This window comes from Trematomus bernacchii, unplaced genomic scaffold (genome assembly GCF_902827165.1).
Source record: "Trematomus bernacchii unplaced genomic scaffold, fTreBer1.1, whole genome shotgun sequence".
Lineage (NCBI taxonomy): Eukaryota > Metazoa > Chordata > Actinopteri > Perciformes > Nototheniidae > Trematomus > Trematomus bernacchii.
Window position 1 is genome coordinate 2,787,201 of NW_022988007.1, and position 24,314 is coordinate 2,811,514.

General features: G+C 39.8%; 1 protein-coding gene across 3 annotated transcripts in view; it reads right to left on the bottom strand.

The window, feature by feature from the left end:
* The window catches only part of ntm (neurotrimin), a 501,504-nt gene that overhangs the window by 156,434 nt on the left and 320,756 nt on the right, over positions 1–24,314 (bottom strand). For 2 of the 3 annotated variants that reach the window (XM_034117345.1, XM_034117344.1), the window contains exon 1: positions 5,501–5,824. In XM_034117345.1, coding sequence (XP_033973236.1) covers positions 5,501–5,673 — 173 coding nt within the window. In that variant the 5' untranslated portion in view covers positions 5,674–5,824. Of the gene's footprint in view, positions 1–5,500; positions 5,825–24,314 lie in introns of those variants that run through there. The other variant, XM_034117346.1, reaches the window with a different exon arrangement.

A 24,314-nucleotide genomic window follows, 5' to 3' on the forward strand; every position in this document is an offset into this window, starting at 1 on the left:
AACTCTGCCCTACGCTCCCAAAAGGTGAGGGACCTGAAAGGACAGCTAAATGCACAGCAGTCCATTTTCACCAGGCCCAACAACAAGAGCAAGGCTGCTACCATAGCATCTTATCGTGTCAGTCACGTTCTTGCCAAACACATGAAGTCTTTCAAAGACGGCAAAGTTGTGAAAGAAGCATTCCTGGAGGCTGCCGACGCGCTTTTTGGGGACAGTAGAAATAACAGTAGCATTTCAACAGGTTTTTGATATAATAAAAACTCAAGTTAGATACCGTTATTAATCAGCTGTAAGTTTTAGTTTGTTTGAACTTATTCATTATAATTATTGTACAAAATGGTATAAGAATGCAAACTTAAATTGATTATAGTCTATTATCAATTCAGGTTAAGAAACTAGTGTTGCTTGCATCCTATTTTAAAGGCATTTCTTTTTATACTCTACTAAAATGCAACAAAGGGTTTGATTCTATTAATTTTGTCTTTTTTATTGCACTTTGGCAGCAGATTCCTGTGTAGCTTCAGATCTGAGTTGTCTTATTAGTAAAACTAATTTATACTTTTGTAGCAACACTATTTTTATGTAATGGCAAAGAAAGGGTTCAGAATCTTTTCTTTTTTTCCTGTGTCATATGTGGCAGCACTGTTCAATGTTTCTTGAAAACATTACTGTAGTATGTGACGTGTGAGTAAACTCCAACTCTGTATCAACAACACTGTTGTGTAACTTCAGTTAAATACTTGTATGTGTGTAGATTAGAAAGAGGTAAGATAAAGGATCTGCAGTATTTTATGAAGTATTAATCGTACAAAGGTCAGTTTTATACAAGTGTGTATTTACCTGGTAGTAGGCTGTCAGTAATGGCTACGCCTCTCTATTTGGACTGGTAGATCTCGGCAGACTGGCAACTTTAAAAGTAGCTCTCGGTTCAAAAAAGGTTGGGCACCCCTGCTTTAAAGAGATGCTGTATGAGAAACCAATTGCACAATATAAATCTATTTTAGTAGACCTCAACAATGGAATTATGATGATATGATGAATTATGATAGTAATAGTTCTTTCACTCGTAGCTCGGGCTGCGGGGGTGCTAGAGACGGGAGCATGTTGATGTCACCTTCCTAGCCGGAGATATGGCCGCATTTTACAATAAACTTCCGTTGGGTCGCTTAAAAACAAATATCGCAAATCGAATTTGCAATCGCAATATTTGTCGCAATTAGATTTTTTCCCAAAATCGTGCAGCCCTAAACCCCACTACCCAGTAAAAACTGAAGTACTCATATGTGTGTGTGCTCTACATTAACAAAGTGGATGTAAAGGTCACTGATCCCTCAGGATGGTAGTTGACTATATTTGAGCAGATTAACTAAAGGTTATGAGATGTTATACTGCTGGAGCTGGAAAATAAGTGTTCTGGCAGCCTGCGTCTCAGGAGCATATGGAAAATACAAGAAAACAATTTATTTGATTTTAATTTATCAAACTTTAACATTTACAATGTCAATGCTGTAGGAAAACCATTAGTCTTATCGCTTAATTAATGTATTATTTTCAGCTCTCAAAAGCCAAGCAAACGTCATCTCGGGTAAGAAGAAGCTAAACTGTGCTGTGATTTGTGTGTGACTGCTATAACTCAAAGCCTAGTTACAGACATTAGTACGCGTTCCCTTGTCCTGAATGAAGACAGCAGTTGAGGCTGAAAGTCAACTAAAAGTGTCAACTATAAGACTACTACTATGTTTTCCCAGTGTGATTGGACAAATGTGATTACTAGTAATGTATTAAAAGTTATAGAAATCTAAAAGGACCAATTCATATATTTATTTTTCTACTCTTTGGGACCACTACAACTTTCATCCAAAATATAGAATTTGTATTTATGTCATATTTGACGCAGGGCTGTGAAAACTGTAGTTGGATATTGAGCTCTTGCATCATGAGGTATTTTTGCAGGTTTTATTCTGACTTCAAGCGAGGGGAAAATGTCAGTCATGGCATCTAGACCGCCTCAAACAGACTTCCACGTAACTTCCTTTAATCTCATTCTGTTCATCAGCACAATGTAAAAGCAGAAGAGCAAACTTTAACCATCAGCTGTCTGCAGCTTTCCACACTTCACATCCTGCCAACTCTGGTAACAAAGTAAACCCTTCTTTGGCCATTGTGATTATAGCTGGTATTACCCTGCAGATTCCCGACAGCACTTGAAAGCAACACAAATCCTTCTATGTCCAGTAAGCCTGTGGGGGGGAGGAGGAGGGGAAAGGTCACCGAGACAATCTCCCATCCTGAGGAAGTGAAGTCCATCCGTGTCTTCTCTGAGTTTTATATTTGTTTTTTCATCCTCTCTCAGTCCACACACACACACACACACACACACACACACACACACACACACACACACACACACACACACACACACACACACACACACACACACACACACACACACACACACACACACACACACACACACACACACACACACACACACACACACACACACACACACAGTGTCTGCTCCTCCTCACCTCCACAAACACTTCCCTCCACCTTCAGTTATGCACCGTCACACAACAATTAAAGTCTCTCGTTAACAGCTGCTACAGATTAACCGAGTATCGCTTCTGAATGGAGTGTTTTCCAGAGACTAATCCTCTGCAATCCCCCCTTTAAAACGGCGGGAACATGATAAAACAGACACCACTTCATCCATGTGTGTCTCTGCACACCATGGGCGGTTATGGTGGGGAGGGGCAACGTGATTTTCATTTGAATAACTTGTAACAATGATCTTTGAGCCCCCTGTGGCCCCCCTCCAAAATAAAAGCTTATAATTATAATAAAATTGTAGGTAGCATTGTGCTGTAACTAGCTAAAGTTAGCTGGAATGCTTTTTGTTTTTCATAATGTCATTTAATACAATTTGAACTACTAAAACAAATTCTGTTACTAAAGAAAATCACAAATGATGGTATGTTATGTTTTTTCGTGCGCTATGACAGAACTAAACATTTTAAAATGTTAAACACTGTCTTTGTCTCTTTTGTCCCGCATTAAATGTGCCTCTCTAATAAAACAACTACTACTGCAATACTACATGGTACAAGTGTTTGTCTACTGCTTTAAAATAAAAACCTCTCCACCAGTTTGCTCAAAGATTGTAGCTCAACCCTGTGAGAGACTTTATGAATCACCATAACAACCTAATGAGACGTCCATCATCATTATCTCTGACCCCTCCATGTTCTGAACAGTGAATATGAATTGTTACCATCTGATCTACAGATACAGGGTCCCGGGATTCAATAAAGTCACACTGAAGCTCTCCTTTGTGCACCAGTCAGTCCCAACATTAAATACAGAGCTTAATCCCAGGTCTAATGTACGACAGAGATTCTTTGAGCAAGTTTCTCTTCAGTGATCCTGATGCTACACTATGTTCAATGTTTCCTTGTATCGAGTCTTAAAGGGGACCTATCATGCAAAATGCACTTTTTGATGTCTTTTATACATAAATATGTGTCCCCGGTGTGTCAGGAGACTCACGCAGCGTCAGAAAATAAAACCCTCTCTCTTTTCCTCCGTACCCAAATCTCTAAAAACGGGGCTACAACGGAGCTGATCCAGATCTTTTCAGTTTAAAAAGAAAAAAAGCTTTATTTTTATTATTTTTATTCAGCCTTTATTTATACAGGTGAAAATCTCATTGAGACACAGGGTCTCATTCTCAAGAGAGACCTGTTTATACCCAGAATCAGCACTTTAGTAACAGGAAGAGAAATAGAGGCATATGAGGCATGGCTAGTAGTGATGTGTCGGTCGCTAACGAGCCGATTCTTTTGAACGGCTCTTTGGTACGAACGAGGGGAACCGAGTCCTACTTGGTGAGAGCCGTTCTTTTTATCGTTCAATCGTTGGTCCGCACTCACTGCCTGCCAAAATCCACTCGCCTTTTAAAAAGCTTGATTTTGTTCCCCAAACGTATTCTGTGAAGACCCGCCCCTACTCTGATTGGTAGGTTTCAGCACGAGGAGTGAGATGGGGTGGGTCTTAACGGAATACGCGAGAGAGAGAAGTCATAACAAGTGGTACAGGACAGGTAGACGACGTGTTTTTCGGATGGAAAATGAGCCAAACGCGAAAACGCAGCAGCATTTGGATGCACTTCAACCAAAACCCAGACAGTGATAAAGCGCACCATTTGTAAAGGCAAAATATCCTTTAAACAGTGGCGAGCCGTCAGGGCCCTCTAGGCCCTCTGTGAGGGCCTAAGATATTCCAAAAAATAATATTTAAAAACATTAAAAAAATATATATTTTTTTTAAATATATATTCTTTTAATATTATTTTTGTTATATTTTTCATTAGTTTTACCGAAAAAAAACTTGATTTAATAAAATAACATTTCCAAAGAAATAAATCCTTCGAATCTGCCTGTTCAGTCTCTGTTTGAATGTCAGTTACTATAGCGGGCCTCTCTGCGATTCACAGAGGGCCCGCTATAGTAACTGAACGAGAGAGTAATGTCAAATGACAGTACAATTGACCAATCATATCTTCCCTCTAAATGGGTGGGTTTTATTATCGCGGACTTTATGACGAGTTCCGCCCGCTGTGAAACTTTTCTTGTTTCCATAGCAACAACAACTTCCTGTCAACAGCGTGAACTCGCCTTCAAAATAAAAGCATGCCAAATTACACTTAAGACATACAACTGCAACGAAAGTAACAAACACAATGCAATATCATTTTCAATGTCAAAGAACACAAATTGGGTTCACAGGTGTTGTTTTGTGTGGTAGAGGGTCGCTGTCATTGATGCGTTTTGCACCCTGGGCCGTTGTTTTGATATTCCGCTGAAGTATACGCTGTGACGTAATAACTATTTTTTTTTTTTTTTTTTCGAGGGAAGGGGTGGGGGTCAGAGGGCCTAGGTATAAAGCTCACGGCTCGCCACTGCCTTTAAAGCAGGGTCAACAAATAATCTCCATCGCCACTTAATTATCATTATGACTGGTGATTATTTCGCAGATAAACCTAGTAACCCCACCCCCTTTAAAAAAAAACGGCTCTTTTGGGCTCTTTGAAAGGAACGGAGCCATAAAATCTGGCTCCCTTCAAAGAGCCATAATTCCCATCACTAATGGCTAGAATGGGTGATCTGCTTGGTTTTTTGACCAAAACACCTCATAGACATGTTTTTTATATTTTTTGTATATATCTGAGACCTATGCTATTGCCTAAAAATAGCATGATAGGTGCCCTTTAATATGTGTCTGTGATGCAAGTCACATTTCGCACTTGATCAGATAATTAAAGTATTATCGTATCATACCGTTACTGTCCCCAGCATGCCCCCCCACTAAAGTCGGTCTAGTCCCGCCACTGCTGCACACACCAAACACTGCAATTACAAAAACCTGCAGGCAGAAGCTGAAGTTTGAGGAGAGAATAGAGAAGGACAGAAAAGCTCTGACAAGAGAAAAATGGACTCACCTGAGGAAGACGGTCTCTCCCTGCCGGACCGTGATGTTGTCCATCACTTTGTTGTCGGAATGAGAGTCCCCTTGGCTGTGGACCGGCAACCCTGCAGGCACAAGAAGCAACATCCTCAGAGAAAGAAGAAATGTGCGTTTTGAAAGAGCGAAAAAGTATCCCCGGACAGACATCGTCTCCAGTCAAAAGGTGTAGAATAAAATCCCTCAGCGAGACAATGAGTCAGTGCGCACCGCGCGCTCCTGCAGATTACTCAATCCGGTTCATTAGTCCTAATCCCGGGGTGCTGTGCAGGTTCCCGCGGTGTGCCGGGAGGAGAGACCCTGTCACTGCATGGCCAAACACACACTCTTTACTGTGTGCGTTTATAAGAAAGAATAAAGAATAGACCCCTCCTTTCTGACGGTCCCGCGCGGCTGCCTGATATTTTACCAAGTTCTATGAAGTCATAGACAACAAGCTACAAGCACACAGTGTTTCGCATTTAAAAACTGCAGCCTGAATATGGAACAACACAAATCCGCTAGTGATATTCAAAGGAGAAGAGAGGTGTCAGCCTGTCAGCAGTTCTGTCTGGAGGAGCGCTTCCCGTCTGTGACCTCACAGAGGACAGGTGGAGATGGTGAGAGCACAATGAAATCACACATGCACCCCCATAAGAGAAAAAACATTATATTTATACCGTAGGACTTTACAGAGTTTAGTGGATTATTGGATGTTTAACCGCCTGCTTCCGGTACCTAAACATGAATTGGATAATTATTGTTGAACATTGACTTTTTATCTCGTATTTTGAATTATATTCATAGACTAAAATCCCCCTGGTGTTGTTGACCATTGTTTTATATCATAAACATATCCGTAGACTTATTATTACTGCAGATATTAAATGGCCTAGAAGCACTGCCTCTATCTCCATGTCATTTTCATTATCAATCCCAATAAAAAACAGCAAACATTTGAAAAACTGAAAACAGCTATTAGCATTTTTTGCTTAACACATGATTTGACCGGACCATAAGATATAAATGGTTGCTGACTCATTTTTGTTGATGAACTGAGTGATCGACTGATTATTGCAGCTCTAATTCAGTAGGTCAACTGCTTTTCAACATAGACAAACGTAATTTTTGTAAAACAAATTAAAAAAGAAGATTATTATAGTCACATGTGAAAAGTGAAAAGTGAAACTAATAATAAGTAATTGAACACATCCTTGCTAAACGTATTAAAATAAGGCTTGTAGCCTTGCTCGGTCTGGGAGGGACAGTAGCTTTTGGTGACTTTAAAGAAAAACACATTCTTCCAACCTCCAAGTAGCTGCAAGTCTGCATTAGGATGTATCTTTATATTGCAATAAAGAATTGTCTCAATGCCATTTTAGGACAGTGACAATACGAGATTACGATAATAATACATAAGCACTGTAATAATTCCGTTAACTTAGTTTTCAGCCAAATCACAATCTTTTCCTATACATAACCTAGTAGTTATTCTCCCTAATTTAACAAAGTATTCCACACAGTCATTTGAACCAAAACCACATATTTTCCTTAACCTAACTAAGTATTTTGTTGCCTAAACCTTACCAACCAACCTTCTAAGAAGTGTATTTAGAAAAATGCTTTAACGTATGTATATTAGTTGACATGTGTAGGAAAATGCAAAAACATTAGGCTAAATAATACATAATCTGCACTAGTTTATTCTACTCTATTCTCTGTTTCTTCTTGCACTATTTGTATTTTGTTTGAATTTTTAGTATAGTTTTTCATTGCCATATCTACACTGTAGCTACTGTGCATAAAAAAAGACTTTGAATCTTTGGAACCTTTGAATAGAAAATCATACAAACTGTTTTTCATGGTGACATTGCCACTGGGTTATTGTCACATATACTTCTCTAAAGATTCTACTAGAATCTTTGAACTGGTTTATGTAATGCTGATGCCTGACCTCCATGAGACAGATCCTGCTCACTGACAGGATGAGAGATGAGCAGCCCAGCAGAGCTCCACCTTCAACACCTCGCTGTGGAGGGCCGGCTCATGTGTTTATGTCATGGCCTCTTAATGGAAAATCATATTTTATTCAAATGAAAATTCTGTATATCTAATCTTTCAGAAATGTTTTATTATCTTCAGAAATATACTGTAGTAATATGGACTGGTTTTCCTGAGATTATAACTAACATTACATGCCAAGTATGCATGTTTGAGTTGTCTTAACATGATAACATGACTGTATGTACACACATGTCAAAAAGAGTTGTGTGGACAGGTGCCCTGTATGCAAATGTCAAATATGATATACAGAACTGCTGGAGCTTAGAAGAAGAATCGGAGGATGAAACCCTCTTTATTGGTCACACATACCTGCACACAGCACACACAGTGACATTTGTTCTCTGCTTTTTACCCATCCTAGTACTAGGAGCTTGTTTCAGGGACTATACGAAACAAAACTGAGTTTACCGAGGGAGTTTTCTGATTCCTGTACATAACACATTTTAGCACCTAGCATCCTCCTCATGCCTGGAGTGACCTCAGTGGCAGCTGTTTAGTGCTACATGTCTTACACTAATTGTTCTTTAAAAGGCCTTCACCCGTCTTCATATAAATAAAAAGCTTTTTTTCATGGATAATTGTTTGGCAGGTGTGTTTGAAAAGCACAGGTGTAACTTAACAAATAAAAGATGGATGAATTCCATTTAGCGGCTTCAGTTTCAGTCCTGGTTTTGTTCATGCTGGAAGACTGGATCATGACAGAAGCATCATTTATGTGAATTGTACCACGTGTGCCTTTCCTACTATGACAAATCAAGAAGCCTGTTTTGGGGAAAGGCATATGTTGACATTGTTCATTCTTCCAAAAGAAGTTGAGTCATGTTTTAAACAGGTTTCCTGAATGCATAGCTCAGTGTTTGTCAGTGTTTGTTTCTGAAAATAACAAAAATGCTTATATGTTGAAGACCTTAGAAAAAGTAATAATGTGTATTCTTAGGGTATGTGAGTTATGCATGCTACTATAGATGAGCACTGAGTCAACACTGATAGATGAATTTCTTATAAAATAAACATACAGTAAGTTAAAGTGTTAATTACTTTAAGGTAAGTGAATTGAAGCAGTCATTACTTTCAGAGGCTCTGTGAAAGAATGGCATAACCCAAGATGTTTCTATGAGATTAGAATAAACAGCCTATTAATACCAGCACACAATAACATGTTTTTATTTGTTTATTGTCATTGTCACTAAAGCATTGGCACACTTTCTGGACAGAGACAACTTTTGTTGAGACAAACAAGTATATAGGTATGCTACATTTTACATTGACCAAAGGTGTTAGTAGAAATATGTATTTAATGTTCCCTAATGACCTTTCCTTGTCATAACCGCTCCAGATGATGCATTCTATATCCATTCAGAATGGAAATGAGATACTTTAAATTAAATCACCTGTTACAGAGGTGATGTTTGTATTGTTGACTGATAGTAAGGTGATATATAAAAGTGTGGAAGGGTGGAAATACTGCCTCTCTAATAATCACCAAAATCCATGCTCGATTGGTTTAGCCTAATTGTTGTAGGTTGCTGAGAAAAGTCAGCATGCAATTATTCAGCCCTGTGATCACAACAGCTAGTGCTTTCACTCCTTTATTTCCAGCAGTCCCCAGTGCCTTTCAGTACCCAGCATTTGCCTCTCAGCACTTTTACCTCAGTTTGTCACACTGTAGAGCGCAGGTAATGAAGTCATACAAATGTAAATCACAACAGCTGCAATCAAAAAACATATTATTGGTGAACATGCCATTTTAAATGCTCTACAGTTTTTATTATTTGACTGTTGTTAAAATCTAAAATAATGTATTTTATGATTCCTAATCCTCTGGTTGAGGTCTCCACTCAGTGGAAATGATAATACGTTTTAATTTGTTTAATTCCCAAGGTCAACTGCAGACTCACAACGTGAACACATTTCATCGTCATTCAGTTTATTGGGCTATCTCATATCTTTTGCCCACTTGGGGGATTAATAAAGGTTCATCTTCTTCTTCTTCTACTGTTTCAAATTCCTCCCTGCCTGCTCTAAGCATTACATTATGAGGCCAGAGGAAGTGGATGTGCTTCAGACCTGACAGCATCAAAGCTGTTTTATAGTCCAGATCCTGAGAGGGACAGAATGAGATGTCACCGTCAGGAACAACCAGCCTCCAGGCAGCACATTCCCGGGAAGCCATACACTCACGTCACCTGACCTGCTTGGAGCGCTGCAGCTTATAATGGAGGTTCCACCTCCGCACAGACTATAAATGCCACTGCTCTGCACCCTCTGCATCTCACCTGAATGAAGTTGTCAAGGAAATAAATGAGTGAGGCACAGCCCACTGAGGTGACATCTATTGTTCTCTCACTGTCACCATTTGGATCAACCCATGCCAAGTCAGTCTTTTAGGATTGCGTGTCACCTTATCACATTACAACAGTTGGAGATCACTTCAACAATGTTATTTATTGTGTTTTTTTCCTTTTTGGTAGGAATATCCTAAAGACAGAAACATTCAAAATAAATGTTTCCTTTGATAGTAGGACTACAAAGGTATTTAAACAACCGGTTTTATTTACCTTATAATAAACTTTGTATTTGGTAATACTAAAGCTAATAATAATAACTAATCAATATGTGTATGTACTATGTACACAATGGATCAAATCACCCAGTGTAAAGTGAAAATGGCCTAGTGATGAACCCACAGATCACAGATCTAAAAACTCCATCCCACAGAAGGGAGATATAATTAAAATATAATAAATCATCTGATAGACCTACTGCTACCGAACGTGCCTCCAACCGCAGACAGACGTTTAGCAGAGGCTTCGCCACCAGCAGGTGAACATTGGGGAGAATTAGCGTTAAAGAGCAAAGCATGTTTCTCAGTGGTTGATGGAGAAACAAACAGAGCTGCAGTGTGAATATTGGACTTCAGATATGCTATTGTACTCTGTCTGTGTTTCAGTAGACGTGTAAATAGCAAAAGCTCTATTCTCAGGGGACTCTCACCAGGGTCCCCCATGTGATTCAGAAATATCTTTCTAGTCTACGTTATTTGTGGTGCATTTGCACGGGATAAGTCCCCCAGATGTTATGCCAAGTCTATGCATAACATCTTCTATTATTAGAAATAACTATGTCATATTTCTATGTACTGTTATATTATGTATGCCAAGTTATGTTTACATAATATTCACAAAGACCTTTTGCTAATGCAATGTCTATGCTTTGTAGCGAGATTACCTTCCTGATTTGCACCTAAAATGTTCCTCAACACTTTCATTCATAAGAGAGGCAGAACAATGTATTTGTGAAGAAACCTTGCAAGAAAAACAAACTTGTCCCCACATTGCAGAGATGCTGTGAATAGGGATTCAGAGTCTACAGTATATGTCATGTCGTTTTGTTTACTTCATTCTATAACCATCTTTCATGATATGAAAGCACATTCTGAAGGGTTAAAGGTCTGGGACGAAGAAACTGACAACACAGTGGAAGCCCCTTTCAATCACACAATAGACACGCCCTGAAGTATATGACTATTACAAATAGGACCACCTCTTACTAACTGAAGTAAACACAGAGGTAGGTACCAAGCCATTTGAAAGAATGTGTGTTTCAGCGACTTCCAAATTGGCCTTGGTTGGTTAATGGCTAATGGTTACACAACCCAAACAAACATTGTGACATCACAAAGTGACCAAAATCAGATCAGCTGACAGGTTTTTATATAAATGGATCAGGACAAAAAGACCCTACTTTCAGCATCTATTACACAGAGGGGACTTATGTTTATGTATAAAAGACATGAAGAAGTGGATTTTGCAAAATAGGGGACCTAATTAGAACATGTGAATAATAAACTTGAAATAAAGTAGCAACAGAAAAAGCCTTAGGCACATCATCTTGATGTGCTGACTCTTTCAATAACCACAAACACTAGTGTTTCTGTTGCCTGATAATAAAACACATAGTACGCGGAGTTGTACTCCCACCACCTCCATACTGTGACGTCTGGGCTGGATTTTACAATCATCAAAATGATCCATGCAGAATGCCTTACATTTCCTCCTACCGATGATAGGCAAAGCAAATTAGTAATATTTAACAATATTATGCGCAGGAGATATGATTTGAAAGAGGATGATAAATAGAGATGTGAAGAGTGGCTCAGCGGAATGTAATGAATTGTGAAGCAAACAAAGAGCACAAGGAGACAACAAGAGTCAAATCAAGACCCCATCTAGTTGATGATGATGATGTCGAACTAAACTAATGTAATCATGCACGCCTAATTGGCTGGTTTGACTGGAGCACAGGGAGAGGCTGGGGGAGGCAGGAAGTGACCCCCCTGCTTCAGATCTGTCAGGATGTCACTGAGCAGAGTGCTTCCTGCTGACCCAGTGTGAAGCTGTAGAAACACATTTACTCAGCACACTCTCACTCCTCTGCCTCAATGTAAACTGACATTCTGTTGCTGAATCACATCTGAAGTCTTTATGAAGCACAGGATTCCCGATGAGCCTGAAGGCAGCAAAGGACCTTTAATCTGCTGTTAATTGGAGTGAATGACAGAGAGACTGAGTGACTGAGCAGAGCATGTTGGAAACAGACGAATGTCATCGATGTTCAGTGTGTCGTTATGTGAAGCAAATCAGCGTAATCATTGTAATGACCACTATTAGGCAAGCCTCCACACAAGTCAATCAAACTGTGTAGGTAGGTACAAGTGAGCGGTTCAGAGTGACTTCACTCAGTCATTTAAACAAATCTGTGAGATAATGAAACTCTTTCAGACTGACCACAACAGCTGCTTTCCTCTACTGTAGATATACTGTAGGCATGCCCAGGTGCTCCTAGTCCAACAATGCAATCAAATCAACAAAATGTTAGCTCTATGTAAAGTTGACCTTTATTTTGTGATTAAAATTCACTGTACGTTCAAGGACAACTTTACAAAGTGTAATTTGTACTGTGTGAATAATACAACAGCTTGATGAACATTTCGGGTTCCCTGTGGACTACAATAACGATGGAGTGTGCAAGTGGTGGATCGGACGAGGACGGTGTGCCGGTGTTATGCCGTAGGTTGAAGGCTTGCCGTAGATTGAAGCCCTGTTCGCGGGGACGCGCAAAGGTGACGTCATCGCGTGTATTGAACGTTCGCCTAGTTTTCTAAGCTTTTTTCACTCTTTTGAATGATATCTTTCCAATCAGATTAAACAGCTGAACAATTTATGCGAGGAGGCTCGTTTTAAGGATGCAATCTTCGTATTGAAACAAACTTCCGGTTTTAAGTGTAGTCCCACTCTGTTATGTTCCTCCTTCCTACAGAACAGACAATGAAAGGATAAGATGTCATTTGTCAGTATAGTCCTATTTCTTAAAACCTTCTCTGTTGTTTAAGTGTCTGATAACCACGAATAGTAAGCAATGATATGACAGTAATGATATACGTATATGATAATGTCAGACACGGTGTTATTTTCAATCAAGCCTAAAAGATGATTTGTTCAAACTGGCTTCACTCGCTTTAATTGCTCCTTTGAATGTAATATAGTGGGAATGCTGATACAGCATTCCCACTATCTCTTATTCGACGCTCTAAATTCTTTATTATTCCGCCGGGTTATTTAGCGTATTATTATATTTTTCTACATCGCAGAAACTCCGTTCAAACATCAAAACGTTCCGCTCGGTCGGGAATCGATGGCTATTACTTTTCTCATTCATAACTTTCATATTTCCAGAGATACATCCCATAATTCATCACATTTTTAACCATTGAAGTCAATGGAGAAACTCTGCGACTTCAACTGCTAACTGTTCCTTCATACTTTCACTCAGAAACCTCATTCCAACTTTATTATTCATGTTAAACAACTTTTAAATCTGATTCATACTTTTAGAAATATTAAACATTGTTCAGAGGCCTTCTTCAGATTTTAACATTAGTGTGTATTGAGCAGCTCGTTAAGGTGTGTGATCTCAAAGCTAGAGTGGAGGACAGCTTGAAATTCGCCTTCATATATATTTTTTTAAACCTGCCATAATTCCCAAACCCTACACTCCTGAGACATAATTTGTCATGACAAACGTAGGAAAACATCTCGTAGCTTGAAAAATGAAAAAAAATTAAGCAAAAATAATTAAACAAAATGCCTCTTGAGGGCATGAAGTGACAAAAACTTTCAACATGTCTCCATTAAAGCCAATTGTAAATTCAAGCTGATCTTTACTCACAGCATTAGCCGCACACCTTTAGTTAATCTGCCAAAAAGGCCACATTATTAACCCGAAAGTACACAAAAAGCACACTTCAGATGCTCAACTTCCTTCAGATGCTTCATGCGTTGAAATTTCACCGATATCTGTTACGGTTCTTCAAGAAAACGTTCACATGTAAGAGGTTTATCTCTCATTCAGAACAATGCAAATGCTCTCCTCTCACTGATTACTGCACATCACCATGGAAACCTTTGATCTCTGGACACGTCGTTAGCTCAAATATAAACACCTGTGTCATGGAACGTATACGATGATGTCATAACTCCAACTGACATGCTCAGAGCAGCAGACTTCAGATAATGGTTAATGGTCCAGCCTTCAACATGTCTATGTGCCATTAGTGAGTTTTCCTCAAAAGCTGTTGCCATGGTAACGCATCCCTCGCCGTAAAACATGATATTGCTATAACTCCTATGAAAATGGTCAAAAAGTGCTCAAACTTCACATGTGTGCTAACAGTCCAGCCGTGAAGACATCTATTTGACAGTTTTAAGGATTATTCAAATGCCGTTGCCTTGGCAACACAATGCTCACTATGAAACACGGTTTTCTCACAACTTCAGTTCAAATGCTCGAAATGGCCCAAAACTTCACAGGTTTGTGAAGCCATCAACACATCTAAGCGTATTATGGGGTGTCATCAAAGGCCGTTGCCATGGCAACAGATCATTCGCCATCAAGTTAGTTCAAAAGTTTGCAGTTCAAATATTCTGCTGCTTTTCCATGCCTTTTTACTTTATTTTCTTCTCTCATCACACATTCAAGACCCCAGTGTTCATGTATCATTTCAATCTAAATTCTTCACTTTCTTCTTACACATTACATTTCAGCATAGCAATTCAGCGTCAGCTGTTCAGCATAAAGCATTCCCACTAGCAATTTCTTCAGGAATTGCATTCTCTAGTTTTCCTCTGTGGTTTCCTACTCAACACATTTTTGTATTGTAATGCCACTCATATTTTATTTTTTATTTTATTTTAAGGTGACATTCATCATACTACTTCCCTGATGGCTCCCACAGGATTGTTGATATCCTCGTGGATTCATCTTCTTATTATAGACACATGCATTTCCAAACATTTGGTCTACCTATGTTGTAAATGTATTATCTCTTCGATTTACACACGGCATCTATTGCACGTCTGTCCGTCCTGGGAGAGGGATCCCTCCTCTGTTGCTCTCCCTGAGGTTTCTCCCATTTCTCCCCATTAACTGTGGGGTTTTTCTCTAGAAGTTTTTCCTTGTACGATGTGAGGGTCTAAGGACAGAGGGTGTCATATTGTCATACTGATATTCTGTACAAACTGTGAAGTCCACTGAGACAAATGTAACATTTGTGATATTGGGCTATATAAATAAACATTGATTGATTGATTGACATTGAATGTTTTGAAAGGTGCCCTAAAATAAAGTGTATTATTGATCTTATGTCTGTGCACACTATTAATGTTCCTTATTTTAGACTAGGTTAATCCTGGTGTCAATAGGGAAGATCTGCACTGTTCTCTACATAACATGTTCAGCAGAGCAGGTATTTCTCCTGCAAGATATGGCACCCCCCCCCCTACAACTTTATCCAGGACAGTCACACCGTCACCAAAATCACACTGGTGTTGGCTGTTCCCCTCTAGTTTGTGCTCACAAAAGCATTTTACTCTGGGCCCAGCAGGTGAAAAACGAAAGAAGGGCTTCCATATCCGGCAGAGAAGGAGTTTTGGCTGCCGGATTTGGAACACCCCCCATATCTTTGTCCAGGATAGTCACATCGTCACCAAAATCACAGTGGTGTTTGCTGTTCCCCTCTAATTTGTGCTCACAAAAGCATTTTACTCTGGGCCCAGCAGGTACAAAACTAAAGAGGGGCTTCCATATCCGGCAGAGAAGGTGTTGTGGCTGCCGGATATGGAAGCCCCTCTTTAGTTTTTCACCTGCTGGGCCCAGAGTAAAATGCTTTTGTGGCATTCAATGTGGCATTACAATACAAAAATGTGTTGAGTAGGAAACCACAGAGGAAAATTACATTCAAAGGAGCAATTCAAGCGAGTGAAGCCAGTTTGAACAAATTATCTTTTAGGCTTGATTGAAAATAACACCGTGTCTGACATTATCATATATGTTATATCATTACTGTCATATCATTGCTTACTATTCGTGGTTATCAGACACTTAAACAACAGAGAAGGTTTTAAGAAATAGGACTATACTGACAAATGACATCTTATCCTTTCATTGTCTGTTCTGTAGGAAGGAGGAACATAAGAGAGTGGGACTACACTCAAAAACTGAAGTTTGTTCCAATACGAAGATTGTGACAGATCTGAAAAGTGTCCTTAAAACGAGCCTCCTCGTAATTGTATGCACATTATTTATTCAGCCGTTTGCTGTTTAATCTGATGGGAAAGATATCATTGAAAAGAGAGAAAATAAATAATTTCTTTCGTTTTTCCGCTTAGAAAACTAGGCGAACGCTCAATAAGCCAGATGACGTCACCGTTGCGTGCCCCCGCGAACAGGGCTTCAATCTGCGGCAAGCCTTCAACCTACGGCACAACATTGGCGTTGTTCGACAGCAGTGCGGTATGCTAATGGTAACACAAGCCAAACATGCTAAATCATATCAGAAGGCATCACCCCGCTGTTTTTAAGAAGCCAATAGACATGAAAGCCGAGAGACCAAAAATAAATAACGGAAGCTATTGGCATATGTTTTTCAACGGCTATGCAATAGTTACCCTTATTACCTAATTACCTAATTACCCTTATGCAATAGTAGAGGACCCCAGCTTTTATTGATTATGATTGAAAGTGATTGAAACACTATCTTATTATTTATTTTGTAATATTTTCATGACGTTCTTTTTAGTTTTACAGCTCATTGAACCTTTTTGTTTGACATCAGCCATTATAGATAATATGGCCATCTGAGTGTGTGTGGTACTGTTTGTGGTTTGTTTTTAACTGTGTAATAAAGTTAATTATTCAAAATGTTCCTTATTTTTTAAACTGAAACTTGCACTACTGTTCAAAATAAATAAAAAACAAACCTGGAATTATGCATTTGGGACTTTTTTATGCTTTTTCTTGTTGTACCGAACCCGTACCAAACCGTGACCCTCAAACCGAGGTACATACCGAACCGTGAATTCTGTGAACCCCATGGAGTCATGTTGAGTTCACATCTAAAGTTGTTTCAAGTTCGGATTAGGGAGAGCATGAGTTTAAGTTACATTTAAAACAGTAAATATGTCTTGTCACATGCTTCAAGTCACTGTTGACCTTTTCAAATATTAAAAAGAACACAATCTTAGTGTCACCTACAAATGTCGTACGCAGAGCCACAACCTGTGTCATGCTTCAGTAGCTACAGATATTATTTAAGGAGTGTAAAACATTGCCATTGAACATCTTGCATATATTTTTCAAAAGCACCTTGTACGACAACAGCAGATAGAGTACATTCATTTATAACATTTTCTCAATTTGCTGATGAAAATCCTCATCATGGCGTCATTATGTTTCTTGTTGATCATTAGTTGATATTTCCTCTAATTACTGGTTTAATAAGCCTATGATGTGTCAGACAGCAGGAAGCTTTTTTTCAATATCCAAATCTTTTTTCCCGTCCTGCTCACCTATCAATTATGGTTTTATAATGCCTAGCAAATGTTCCACTCTGGCATTATAACAGTGATTGACAGATATAGCTACTGTTTTTATTTGAAGTGTTTTGCAATCTTGTCAAACACCATATCATAATGGAAAACTAGCTGAATAGCCCATAGATTATATTGCCATTATATTGGTTGCCATGACAACAAACATATGCAAAGTGGAAGAAGTTGTTAGAGGAGCTTGAAAGAAAGCCCATGCTGATGGCGATGAGAAAATGACAGGAACAAACTCAATAAAGCATAAAGCGCCCTCCAACAGTGGGCTGTGATCAGCTGCAGCCGCCCCCCCCCCCCCCCCCCTCTCAGTGTCATTTACACTTAACTCTGGAGCCACGGGCCACATGTGCATGAAATGGATCACGCTGGTGTTCTGGACAGCAGTTAAACGGTTATCTCTGCCGCTCTGCACTGTGATCCCTCTTGATGACTTCCAGATGGTCATCCTCCATCTTTAAGACTCTCTTTGTCCACAAGGGAAGCTGGGGTAATGAGGTTTTAGTCATTGGCATTAATGAAATATCACCTTGCAGACTGATAGGAGTGATGCAGCGGGAGGAAGTCAGCTTGACACCTCCACCTACTGTATGTGGGGAAACGCTGAGAATGCCTTATGAAAAACGCTAAGACTTAAAATGTGTGGTAAATCGTTCACCCATTAATCACACACATTTCTCCCAGTGTAGAATTAAGCTCAGTATAATTGGATCTCAAGAGAGCATGGTGAGAAAGACAATGTGAATGTGTTTTGCGAGATTTCCCCATTGTCTGCAAGTGATTGCACGTCTAAGTAATTGTGCTGGAGCACTTGCAGATGCGCGGACAGGAAGCACTTGACTTGGGGTTTGGGCTCTTGGAGAAAAACAATAATTAGGAGTGAACAAACAGTGGTGATAACAGCTGCGGGAGAGCCTCCGTGGTGGAGAGGCTGGCTGTGGACGGGGAGAGGCTTCCTCTGGCCCTGAATCTGAAGACGCTGGCTCCACCCTTCATTCCAACACTGACCGAGGGCCGGCATTTGCCAAGATCTTAATCACGATGGCCCCAGGTAATCAATAGCTAAGTGGCCCTTAGTTGTTAGACATCCCGAGAGAAGGTGACCATTACTTTCTAATAAAGAGATTGATGCCCGCAAAGTCCTCCTCATCACCCCTTAGCATGGCTTCCTGACCGCCCTCCCCCCAGAAATAAAAACCACATTCCATTCAGCAGCACGCCACCAAAGCGTTTTCACAAGTGTCTCATTTTGTCCTCATATAAGAGCTGTGTGTGGATGGGAAACATATTTGAAGCCGTACATCATACAGCAACAAATCCGTGTAAACAACTCGATGTGGTCACCCAGGGCAACATAAGATATTTCTGCAGGCAATAGCCTCACTAATTCCCCCAAGTCAAAGCAATATAAGGCATAAACGCACAATATGAAGTAAGCACTTTATCTTCAAATGTCTTAATAATGTGCAGAGCTGGGAGAAGCTCAGTAATTATTAATGGCAGTGGTGTGAGCTTGTTTGTTTATTCATCTTCACACACTCACACACTACAGCTGTTTTAATAGAGCAGAACCCATTCACACACACACACACACACACACACACACACACACACACACACACACACACACACACACACACACACACACACACACACACACACACACACACACACCTCCCTTGGGTAGAGGTGCTTTAATAAACACATTTTCTGCTGCTCTATAACTTTGTTTTCAGTCTAGCTTTATAAAAGTCTCACCCTAAGGCGGAAAGGTGCACACTTCTAATGATGTGGTTATATAAAATGTTAGTGAAACATGTTGAAGAGTACTGTAGCTGCGATTGAAAAACAGTGCACTGCTTTTAAACACAGCAGTATGAGGATGCTGGCTCTGTGCTCCGTATATAAATACATGAAGTTAGCACTACGCAGTGACATGATTCTCTTCTGTCTGAGGAGCCCATGCTATACCTTTGTCTCAATATGGATGGTACTTTAGAGGATTAGTGTAGTTTATTATAAACGGGTTATATAGTGGTAGTATTGAGTATTATTGTCCCCTGACTGACCGATTGGAATTATTTTTAAGGCTGTTGCTTATAACATATAGGTATAACAAACTGGAAAGAAAAACACTTCAGTTGCCGGTGAATACATAAAGTTTAACTACACAGAATCAGTGAGAAGTTGAACTTTACTTTTACATGAACTGTTCCTTCATTCTCCAGGAGAAAGTATACTGTAGATGTTGAAATACAAAGACTCGTCTGTGAATGCCTGAAGAGCTCATTGTTACTGGTTGAATCTGAAGGTTTGACTATTGAAAGTTTTACAATGCTGCTGTGCAGCTCTGTGTGGCGTCTGACCTTGACTAGAGTTTACATAATACAGTGTGCTATTAAAGTTTTTTTCACTGTGAATTTTTCTGCAGCAAGTCACTGAAGACCAGGTGGATTTCTGGAACCTGCTGCCCAGTGACAGGAGAAGAAATGAGGACCAAATGTATTGTGCCATCAGACAAATGAGATAAATACACCTGAACTGCTCATGGAGCCCATAGAGAGTAATGTTGACTGTGAGATCATCTGCATCACATCCAGTTAGCCTGGTATTAAAGCTCCTGCCTCACTCACTACACCTCTTCGCTCTCTACATGCAATACTTTCCTGCACTCTTTTCCGGACTGATTTCTCGTTGCCGACTCTGCCTGTTCTGGATCTACCTGTTTCTGGATTCCCCATTGAACGTCTCAGCCTTACGTACCCGACCTCCATTCCAGCCCTTGTGTTTCCTGGTTCCTGTTAGCCTGTTCTGGAGGCTGCTAGGCGTTTCACAGGTTTGTGCTGCAATTGGGTCCTAACTACCCCCGTTACAACGTGTATATATATATAACTATATACACCACTTTATTATTATTTTTCACTGGATGCTATCTCGTAGTTAGACAATTCAACTGTTGTAATACAACTGTAATAACTGTGCAATATACAGTATACTGTTACCTTCACTACTGTTCCCACTTCATATTATGCTACACAATTTTCAAAAAGAACCCGTTACTGGTACTTATTGTTGTCCATTTCGATTAGTATTTTTGTAAATTGTAGTTTGCGTAATTTCTATTGTTATCTTTCATATTTTATGCATGCCTCTTAATTAATATTTTGCTATGTTGGGCTATTCAGTGTTGCTGTAACAATGGATATTTGCCCTCTGTGGGATGATTAAAGGTATCCTGATTCAGATGTGGCGGATCTGTCTCAACCTGTTTTGGCCTTTTTAAGACATTAAAGACGTTAAAGGTTGAAGCGAGCGGAGTAACAAGGAGTGTCAGCTTGAGGGCTGCAACACCTGCACAGCTCACGGTTAAGGTCATGGATTCATTTTTGCCTAGTGGCTTGGCTCAGCACTCTGGCTTGTCTTTTATGCCTCAGCTGAACTGTTGCCAAGATAGTTTTGGCATACTTGTGACAGCTGGACAAACTCTACAAAGCTCTGGGAACTTTGGATAGAAAATAAAGAAAGGCCAAGTGAGAGAAGGAGATGATAGTGAGAAGCATGGCAGCAGTGCTAGACCACACACACACACACACACACACACACACACACACACACACACACACACACACACACACACACACACACACACACACACACACACACACACACACACACACACACACACACACACACACACACAACCTGGACACTTCTAGGTTACCCATCATTCTTCTTTCCTATCTAAGCTACTGTGTTACTTGCATCTTGTGCCATGTAGTGTTGAGTCAGGGTCAGACCTGTCTGAGGTGCTGGACATAAGGGCTCCGCGAGATTAAGTGCTTAATTAAAACAGCGGTATTCTGGTTAAGAGGATTTAAATCAACATCTTCCATCTATTGATGCAATATGTTCTCACAGACTGTCTCTCTGACTCTGACAGTTTGCAGGACTTAGCAATACCACACATTTCCTTATGTATTTGCAGTTTCTTCAGAGAGGAAAACAGCTGGAACAACTTGAGTCAGAGATTGAGAGGACTCAGTTTTTAATAATGGGGATTTAGGTTGTATTGATTTCACGCTGATTGAGAGGGCATATAGTGATTGAAAATGAGCATTTAGTTTAGCACAACGTTTTCCTGCAGGATCAGTCAGATGAGGTCATTGCATTTTGCAATTTTTATCAAACTGTTATGTAATGTAAAAAGCTAAATAAACATTGAGAGGGTTATGCTCCCTTCATATTATTTAAAAATCGCAAACCCCCCACTTTGCTATGTCAGCCAGCTGTCATCATATAACTTCTCCTAAGCCCCCCGACCCCCCCTATAATTCTCTTGCTCGGTCAAGCAGTAAAGGACACCCGGACACCTCAGTCAGTCTGGATGCACATACGTACGCGCGTGCACACACCATCCAAGGCCTGCAGAAAACACAGCACTTGATGACTCATGGTGGCACGTGTTATGAGTGAAACATGTGTTGGGGGACACAGTCTCTGTCCGCCGCGGGGCATCTCTGTCCGTGAGTGCAGGGGGGAGACATTTCAAATGCCCCAGAGATTACTTCATTTTTTCCCATTATAATTGTAATTGTCATTTGACGCCTTGATTGTCTGTTTTATTTAATCTTAAAGTAGAAATTGCTTCCCTGTGTGTATGCCATTTAAATATCTGAATGTAAGATAGGGTCCAGGAAAAAAGAACAAAAAAATATAAAGATAATTCATTTTCGTCTTCTGAGGAGAAGAATGTCAGTAGAATAATGTTGTGCCAATCAAGCTAATCTCCTGAAGAAACTTTGACCTGGCTAAAGAAGAACTAAATGATCTCTAAAGTCATTAGCTATCCAATCCATCCAAGTTAAGGCATTTAAATCTAGACCACAAATGTCTATCTCATTGTGAGGAAGTCACGGTAACATCACAGTCAGCAGGAAACATCAGGAGCATCGGGACCACGAACATCTGTCCATAATGTCAATATCAATCCAGAAGTAGTGGATTTGGAATTGGGCCTCGATGGGCAAAGATGTATGCGCCCCAAGCAGGAAACACATGACTTATCAGTAACGTTAGACATCGTAAAACAATTTTTATCGATATTTTATCGTAGATTATACATTTAACTGACACCAACTATATAATATGTACCTTGTTAATTAAAATAAAATGTAAAAAATGAATCAAATTAAAATATTTTTTAATGACAATCTAGAATGTGGGGAGAGGTGGGGCGGCGCCCCTAGCGCCCCTATGAGCCGGCCGCCACTGCCTTAACCACAACCAGGGGCGTCGCCTGGACCTGAAAACATTCGGGGCTTAGCCCACAGTGGCGGCGGCACTACAGTGGCATTTTTTACTGCAACACTCCCCACACGCGGGTCGATAATCAGCTCACGGCATATAGGCAGGGGTAAAGTGGTATTTTTTATGAGTGGGGGGCGGACCTCACCTCCTCTAGGGGGGTCCGGGGGAATTTTTTTTAAATGTTGAAGTTAAAAGCATCAATCTGGTGCACTTTGAGAGCAAAATGAAGAGATCTATGGATACCTCTCTCAACACCCATATGAAGCAGAACTGTAAACAGATGTACTTTTTCTTTATGGATATTTTACTAATAACTCCCCTTTTAAACTCTATGCTTGTTTTACTGCCATATAGTATTTCATTCAAGTGAACTATCTAAACACTCAGAGAGTCCCTTACCTCACTGAGCTGTAGTTATCTCTCTCAGTCTGACAGGACAGAGCTCTCCCTCTCCTTGTTTTAGAAACAGCTTCTAATATCCGTTAGCGCAGCTAGCTAACCAGATGCTAACAACAACAATGCAAATAGTGAGTTTGGTAGAAATATACTGTATAATAGTAAAGTTATTCAAGATGATGCCATATTTATTGAAGATTTTACATTATAAATATTCCCCAAAATTATTCAAAAGCATATTCTTCAAAACTCTCTGCTGTAGTATGACCACCAGGAGACTATTGATGTGTGTAGTGAGTTTGGTAATATACTGTATAATAGTGATTGAATATTATTGTATTCTCTTTTTTCGGAGTTGCACTTTGCAGACGGTCCCTGAGCACTCGTTTTTTCTCCGGCTGCGGATAGAGACCAATGTAATGTGCGTATTGGCTTTTTTTGATCAAAATGTGAATCTAGTTCGTTGTCAACCTTACCACGGTACTTAGGAGACGTCATTTGTGTCTGAATAACGTTTTGTTCATGAGTTATTGATCCGTGAAATCCGAATCTCCCAATATCGTTCCAACTTTACTGAACTAAGCCAGAAGACCGTCTCATTTCGTAGAACGCTCGGTTTGCTGTTCCTTCACTTTATTTTTATATACATTTATTTTGGATGAAAACTTAGCCTGAGGAAAGGCATGTGTGGCGTGAGTGCGTGAGGGTTGGCAGCCCTGGCTTATAGGTAATAATAGTTCATGTGAATGACTATATAGGTATGTGTATATAACAGAATGATAGGGTGTATGCATAAGAATAGTTATGTGTGTGAGAGAGTATGATTGAAAAGGAAGTGAGTTTGATTGAAAAGGAAGTTGGACTAAATTCTCAGTTCCTGATTGGCTCTATGTTTTTTGTTTGACGGACACTGCCCAAGAAAGGCAGTAGAATGCTACTAATTTTCCCCATGCAACCTGAAGAGTAAAAGGGTCAAGTCCGTCAGAAAGCAATGACTGTAAGTGTAAGCCTTACACTTACACTGTAAGGATTAGTAACATGTATTGTGTTTATGTGAAGACATTTGGAGATGTTTAAGCTCAATGAGAAAGTGCGTTAGCATACACC